At 28.2% G+C, this 8,329-nt stretch overlaps 1 protein-coding gene across 1 annotated transcript; it reads right to left on the bottom strand.

Moving 5' to 3' along the window:
- Positions 1 to 6,168: 6,168 nt before the first annotated feature.
- On the bottom strand, positions 6,169 to 8,143 carry LOC105845218 (histamine H2 receptor). The gene has a single exon (XM_065791476.1). It carries the CDS (start codon positions 7,717 to 7,719, stop codon positions 6,301 to 6,303), a length of 1,419 nt encoding a protein of 472 aa, XP_065647548.1. The 5' UTR covers positions 7,720 to 8,143; the 3' UTR covers positions 6,169 to 6,300.
- Between the last annotated feature and the right edge of the window lie 186 nt (positions 8,144 to 8,329).

The raw sequence follows: 8,329 nt of genomic DNA, 5'->3' as shown, positions 1-8,329 counted from the left end.
CGTTTATCATGATAAAGAAAAATCGCCAGATTAAATGCAAAAAACCGTCTGATTAAATGAAAAAACCGGTATTATATAAAAATAACAGTCGATTGCAGACAAAATGATCCACTCAGATATAATGCTGAACAAGATCAAAATAGCAAAAAAAATCACTTCAGCAATCGTGAAAGTTGTTTAAGAAAACGAGAAATAACAAAGACCCTAGGATAGAAACATAGCACGCTGAAAATGAATTGTTCGTTTGACATATTTACCGTTAGTTTCTACGCATTGTTTGCGGTTAAAACTGTTTTACTAGTTTTTACACAAAATTTTCAACAAATACGACTGAAATGCAGTCTTAGAACGTTAATTTCAGAATCAAAAGTACAAAGTCTTAAGTACAATCTTATCTCTGGTCATACAACATCAGTTAAAAAGACAGGGAAGACTTCCTTATTAAATGCTCTTTTCGATGCTTTGTGACGTGATCATTAGGTCTTCGTGACGTGATCATTAGGTCTTCGTGAAGTGATCATTAGGACTTCGTGACGAGATCATTAGGTGTTCGTGACGTGATCATTAGGTTTTCGTGAGGAACCATAATGACAAGAAGAATTAACTTTAAAAGTAATGAGTAGTTCATGATTTGATGAATGAAAAATATTTAAATGAATATTTTTTTGTTAGTAACAACTCCTAACAAAAAAAAGTTTAAAAACCAAACAAAACATAGTCTAATCAGTATTTATTTACCGAGAGTAATTAATTACCTTTGATGCCTCAGCCGGCATTTGGTCCGAAAAAGACGTCTTTAAGATGTTTTTTGAACGTTTTGAACGTCTATTGAACGTTTAAAAGACGCTTTTTTCAGACCAAATGCCGGCTGGGACCATATGCCTCTAATTTAGTATAGTTTCAGTAGTTCTACAACACCGTCAAGTAATTATACAACAAATATTTTGGCTTTTAATTTTTTCATATCCTTCAAATTTTTTTATTTAAATGCTAATTTTCGAAAATTTTATAAGAACTTACAACTTACAACTGGCGGGTATTTTGACAAAAATCTTGACATTGTGCACCAACCCAAAGTGCAGACCTGTAAAGAAAGTACTGTGAATCTTTTTTTGTTGTGGCAAAAAATATATTTTTAATATTTAGTATATATAATTCTTAAGATGATAACTAAAAACAGCTTGCACAGTTACATTGGTCCAATCTATATAAAAACATTAGCATAGTTTTTATATAGTTTGAGAGTGAGATCACCAATAAAAAATGTTTTTGTTTTGACCTGTTACAGATTGCTTGAACGCGAAATTAGCAAATTTTTAAATTAACCAAAAACAATTTTTCTTTAAATGAATGAGGTAAAAACATTTTTGGTATTGCGGATCTAAACATAAAATATTTAAACATGCAATAATCATAAATAAAACTATTGTTAACAGTAAATCTATAACTTATAAAGCTTTTATTTTATACGTAAGATACATAAGAGAAAATACTAAAGAGTTAAAAAGTGTCATAAAGTTCAAGAAGACTATTTTATACTCTATTACGTTAAGCTCTTTTGAGATTTGATTCTGGCAGTATATGTCAGTATTTCTGAATCCGCCCCTGACTATTAAGTCAGGGGCATATTCAGGCCATCTAAAAATGAGGGGGTAATTTTAAGTTTTTTTTATTCGCTGGATCCAGACCATCTAGTAAGAACGGGGAAGGGGGTGGTTTTTAGGTTTATTTAACTCGGTAAATTCTTTTCGCAATTTTAAAAAGAAAGGGGAGAGGGGAGGCAGTCACATCGATCACCCTAACACCTTATTATAATGCTTCATTATAGTTACATTTTTAATTTTTTACGTCAAGTTAATTATACGTATAAAACATTTGATAAGAATTTTTTTTCTTTAATACACAATCGTACAATATACAATTAAATAAAGCGGTTAAGCAATTTAATAATTACCTTCCCACGAGTTAATAAAAATTAAGTTATTAATATACCGCCAATCATGCGTCATAATACATACGCAAGACCTGTTTGATGGCGATTCTAGCTGTGCCATAGCAAAAACTTGCGCGCTTAAAGGCCTTGAAACTCGGCCATCTATGACTTATATTTTTTAAATTACTTTAAAAAGTACTAATTTCCGATCACATACGTCATATACTACTTATGTCATACATTAATTATGTCATACATTTTGAAATAGAGTTTTTTGTTTTTTAATAAGGGATCGTCCATAAAATACGTAACTCAAACCATCTTAATAAAAAAAAAAAAAGGATCAAAAGTTATCCCTCGTAGAGTCTTAATTTAAATAAAAAATCAAAGTAGTAAGTTAAGTTTAATGAAAATCACCGCATAAAAGAGCTCCTACTTCCGTTTTTTAAATAAATTTGCGTTGCGTAATTTATGGACGATTCCGAGAGACATTTAAAAGCGACTCCAGAACTAGAGGGACTTTTTGGCGCGAATTTCGGGAAATTCATAAAGAAAAATAGAAAAAACAACTTTGCGCAAAAATGTCTGACAAATTATTGTCAACTCCATAACACGTAACAATTTTTAAAATTATGGTTTTAATTTGAAGATAATGAAAAATTAAGGTTAATTCTGATAAACATACTATTTTTTTTTATTTTGAATTTTTTGAATTTTCAAATTGAACTTTTTATTTATTTATTTTTTTAATATTATGCAGTGCAAAAATAGCGAAGATTCAAAATCACTTAATCATTGCTTAAAAGGATCGCTTCTAGTTGGATTTTAGCTTTAATTAGTTAATGAAATATACGCTTTCCATTTTTTATTTAAAGCATAATATAAATTTTTTGAAATTTTGTTTTTAACTATTAACCGATAAGTTATATTATCTACCTCCGTTTATTAATTATTGACATCACTGACGTTATTGACGTCAGGTTTTTTTCTATATAAATCTAAATAAAATTCAATGGACATTCAAAATCGTGATTGTTTTAAAACAAGTTTATGTAAAAATGTATAAACAAACGTCATCAGCAATAATGGTTATGTTCATACAAGTACATTAATTAGTTAAACTAATTAATAGTATAAATTGCACATTACAAATTGTAATATCCAGTGCAATATCTGTCTACTTTCTCTATGTTATCTTTCTAACTCGACTTCTTCTGACTTTCACTCAACTTACTTCGTTCTTCTTGGGTGATGATGCTCTTTAATGAGCTAAAACCTGTCTTCGTGGGCCCGGGTATGTGACCTCTATATGGCAATTAGCCGGAAGAGGACAAACCACAGTACCCAAGTTTATGTAAAAATGAGAAAGTAAAATAGTTACAATCAATAGAACAAATCTATAAAACAAATCAATAAAAAAACAATATTTTTAACCCTATGTTTTTTTGTTATTAAAACTGAAATTTAGTAATTAGTTTTTTAAAAATGATTTTAGGATTGGAAAAAAAAACCTTGACGTAAAGGACCTTAGCATCCGAAGTGCTGAGTCAAATACATGAACTTTGTTAGAGTCAAATATATGAACTTTATTAGAACTGAGTCAAATATATGAACTTTATTAGAAGTTAATAAAAGCATTGGGAAAACGAGAATCTTTTAGCTACTCAACAAAATGCAATATATTCCACTTTGTTGAGTAGTTGGAAGGACCTGTGCAATATATTGCAGTTTGTTGAATTTTTGAAAGAACCTATGCTTTGCACAATGTGCAATATATTGAATTTTGTTAATTGCCAAAAGTTTTTCTCGTTTCCTCTTTTTTTTTGCTTCATTTTCAAAAGTTGACTTATGTGTAATTTTTTATAAGAAAAAAAATGCTAAAAAAAAGTAAAGAGATATCAACCACATTGTTCCCAAGACACATTTATCAGATTTTTCCCTAGACGTATCTGCCACATTGTTCCCAAAACATACCTAACGTATTGTTTCAAAGACATATCTATCATATCTACCACATTGTTTCAAAGACATATCTATCATATTTTTCCCAAGAAATATCTACAACATCGTTTCCAATAATCGCAGGAAACAACCACTACCTGTTTTCAGATGAGTAAGATAATTTAAGAAAGATTTTTACAAATGATGTAAATTACAAATGATCAAGATGATGAAGCAAATGATGAGTTGAATTTTGAATATCAGGAAATGTTAATCTTCAACAACACACTCTCATAAAAGTTTTGAGATTAAAAAGTAATAAAAGACGGTTGTAATGAATATTAAAAACACAATAGAAATTAATGTTAATTTAAATAATATTGATGAAATTGTATGGGGGCCAGAACAGGTAAATAGAGGACCTATTTAAGTTTAAACTTTATATTTTTGAAGATGGTACTGTTATAGCACTGAACAAGTTAATAAGATAGTCAATTTGTTCAAAAACTCAAAACAAAATGTTCTGCTTTGCAAAGTATAATTAAAAATGAAACTTGTTCGTTCTGTAGCAGCATTTTTATACCTAGCTGAACATATTACGTTCATTAAAAAGCTTTATTATAAATTGCATGAACTAAAATAAGTTGCTTAAGCAAAATAAATAAAATGTTTAATGTTAGTAAAAATATTAGCGTAGTTTGATCCCAAATCAAAAGAGTATATTTTGAACAGTGTTTCAACAGCAAAAGGAGATTTAAAAAATATATATGTATATATTTACATATTGTATATAAATAAAGTAATAGTAAATAGACAAATACACAGGGTTGAGCAGGTATAGTTGGCTAAGGGACAAGTTGGGCAATTAAAATATCTCAATAACTACGCATTTACATGATAAAACATCTAATGGATGAAAGTTAAGAATTAGAATTAAACACAATGCGCAACAAAAGTTTGTTGGACGGCAGTTGAGTAAGAACACGGACACTTTTCTATTTTGGACCAAAAAAGTATGAAAAAATTATTGTTAATTTTTTTCTTAGACGCTTATAAACCTGCCATCATTTAATATTTTACACATTTATCTGACTTTTCGATTAAAAATAGCAGTTTGTTCTGTTTTTTATTGTTGTCTTTAAAACCTAAATAATGTGTCAGCTTATATAGCAAGGTTAAGTTAAGCAGCTTTGAAAAAAAAATAATAATAATAAAACTGAACTATCAAACACAAAGAAACAACTTTGATTAGAAAGAATTTTGCGGTACACTAAAATTTTTTTTTTACATTAGTAATTTATTATTCGGGCTTCAAAGTTCGAGATATTATATAAATCAATATTTATATATTTATATAATATCATATAAATATTATATAAATCAATATTTATATATTTAAGACACTTTCTTGCTATTTAATTATTCTCTTCCCTTACTTGCGTCATTAAAGTGTATAAAACAAGTTGATAAATTAGACAAGCTAAATGTTAACAATTTTATTGGTAATCTAAGTTCCATATCATGCATATTCATTTATTCGTTAAACCTTAAGTAAACCTTAGGTAATATTTTCTCAAACAAATAAAAAAATTTTTATAGATTAAATTATCTTATCAATATTTAAAAAGTTATGTATATCCGACGCACCGTTAATGTCTTGTGTTATATTTAGTAAAAATTGCTTAATTAGCCCGCTCTAGTAAATTAGGGGCTGTCCATTAATTATGTCAACAATTTTTTTGCAAATTTTATCTTCCCCTCCCCCTAGTCAACAATTTGTCGAACTTCAAGAGACCCCCTTATAAAATTTTGTCTACATTTAATTACCACACAACCCTCCCCCCCCCCCTACTCACCCATCAATCCGCCAATTAAAATTAAAATGGAAAAAAAAACATATTTTTTTCCTTCTTTTAAGAAATTAAATTTATTAAAAAAAGTAACATTGTTATCCTCCCCTCTTTGTCAACAATTATATAAAATTTTCTGACTCTCCCTACCCCTTTATTTTGTTGACGTAATTAATAGATAGCCTCTTATAGAAAAATCAACTTTCGCTGTTTTATTTTTTTGGTAAATAATAAAACATACACTAATTTTTCTGGATCTACTGGACGCTGGAATTTATGATAAAAGTATCTTAAGAAAACTTTCACCAAAACCAATACCAGCTTGTTTTTAAGATTTGTCAGTAAATAGCTTGTTATAGATTTTTAATCAAGTATTATATTGCTGTATTACAAACTCTTTCAAACAATATATTTATTTTTTTTCATTTTTTTTTAACAATTTAGATTATTGACTTTCTTTAATAAATAAATATATTAATAAAAATATTTCTAAAAATAAATAAATTATGAACTATATATAAAATTGTTTCAGGAAATCTCATTTAAATCTGTCATTCAAAAGTTTTTTGAAAAGTTTTAAAACTCATTTTTTCTTTCTGTTTTAAACTCACTTATTCGCTCAGTTTTAAACTCAATTTGTGACGAGAATGAGCTATGCTTTCTTTTTTTGCAGATACAAAAACAAATGTTTGCTACTAATGTGCAAAATGGTTTACGGCATTCTTTACTCGTAAAACCATAAATAAATGGGTTTATTGTAGATCTTAAAATCGGTAAAATGTCAACAAATACAATATGGGACCACACCGCTGCATTGACTCCTTGAAACCAATTTGGGTACAATCTTAGACCAATTGCCAATATGCTAACTGGAGTCCAACATACTAAAAAAAGCAGGTACATTGCCATAAAGGTTATTGTTAATTTTCGGAACAAGTAACTATGCTTATATTTCTCCAAAGTAAAGTTAGATTTTGAATTTGCAGAGATTTCACAGATTTTGATTAAATTTTCGCTAACTATCCCTTCACTTTTATCAGTTTTAAAATATGTTGCTTTAGTTTGATGGAGAGTTTGTTTTTTAAACAATTTTGAGAAATACTTTACCAAACTTGATTTTGAACTGCATTTTTGATTTGAAATATTTTTTGTATTTTTCATATTTTTTCGAGAGATTTGAAGAACGCGCATAAAAGCAACAAGCATGATTGCCGCTGGAAAGTAGTAAACAAAAATATATAATATAACAACATAATATTTATTTTTAGCAATGCACTCTTGTGTCTCAGGTAATATTTCAATAGAGTCCTTAGAAGAAAAACCCCATTCAAAGTTGATTAGAATTCCGCAAAACAATGCATATAACCAAATACTTCCTACAAATAATTTACTTTGACAAGATTTTATCTTGTTGTTATAATAATTTGGAAAACGAAGAGCAACAAATCGATCAATTGAAATAGCAAATAAATTAGTTATTGAGGCAACAAATAAAATGGTATCTAACGTAATATAAAACTTGCAAACATTTAAACTATGGCAAAATCCAAGGTTGTTGTATGCTTGAATAACTTTGATTGGAACAATAAACAATGCAACTGATAAATCACTTGCCGCAAGAGATACTATAAAATAGTTGATCTTGGATTTTTTTAATATGGACGATCGTACAACTGACAATAGAACAGAAAAATTGCCAACAAAGCCAAACAAAAATAAAAAGATCCAAAAAACGATATAAAAAACATATTTTGGTAAAGTACCTTTGGAGCATTTAAAATCTTTGTAATGATTTTGACAGTCTGGAGGGTTCTGAGATAATGATGCTTTAAAAGAATCTCTGATACTTCTCCATTGCAACGTTTTATTTGTATGATTAAAACAGTGTGAAGCGTCTGATAACATTTTTACCCTCTCTGGATTACCAGTGTGGTCTTTAAAAGTATAAAGTATGCAACAGTAAATATATATGTTTATGGTTGTGTTTGCAATCATTCTATTCTCATTAAACTAATTTGCTTGGATCTTCTAAAAAAAAGATTTTCTAAATTAATTTTATGTTCTTGCTCTTTTTATACTGCATAACTACATAGCAACGAAACTTTAAGTATATAGAGACGGAAATTAAAAATTTCAGTTTCGAAACAGAAACTAAAACTTTCTGAAAACTTTTCAAAAATTTTTAAAACCATACAGTATTTAGACGTTCTAAGCATTATGTAGAAATCTAACCACGCTTGCGCAATATCTTTATCGATAATTTACGTGGGCAAGGAAAGAAAGAAAATTTGTCACCATGTTTTTCTGTCGGTTTATGACGCCAACTCTTGTGTTATTTAAACTCTCATTAAACATGTATGTTTAATGTTTATGTATACAAATATATATGATTGTATACATAATTTTTAATGATCAATGAAGTGGCTCTTTGTGGTAAGTAGCTTTAAAGTATAAGCTACTGTACCAAATTTTTTTTTTGTTTTATTTTGTTTTTGTATTTAGCTTTTTTTAATAAAATTTGTATAGCAAATTATATTAAATAATTGAGTGTTTATATGTTTCTACAAAATTTATCCAAACAAATTGTTTGTTGTTGAACTTTTCT

This window comes from Hydra vulgaris, chromosome 02 (genome assembly GCF_038396675.1).
Source record: "Hydra vulgaris chromosome 02, alternate assembly HydraT2T_AEP".
In the NCBI taxonomy this organism is placed as follows: Eukaryota; Metazoa; Cnidaria; class Hydrozoa; order Anthoathecata; family Hydridae; genus Hydra; species Hydra vulgaris.
The sequence above is the reverse complement of the archived record's forward strand: the minus strand, read 5'-3'. Positions and strand labels throughout refer to the sequence as shown.

Bases quoted from the DNA above. Each gene is read 5' to 3' on its own strand.
- LOC105845218 (XM_065791476.1), bottom strand. From the start codon at position 7,719: ATGATTGCAAACACAACCATAAACATATATATTTACTGTTGCATACTT.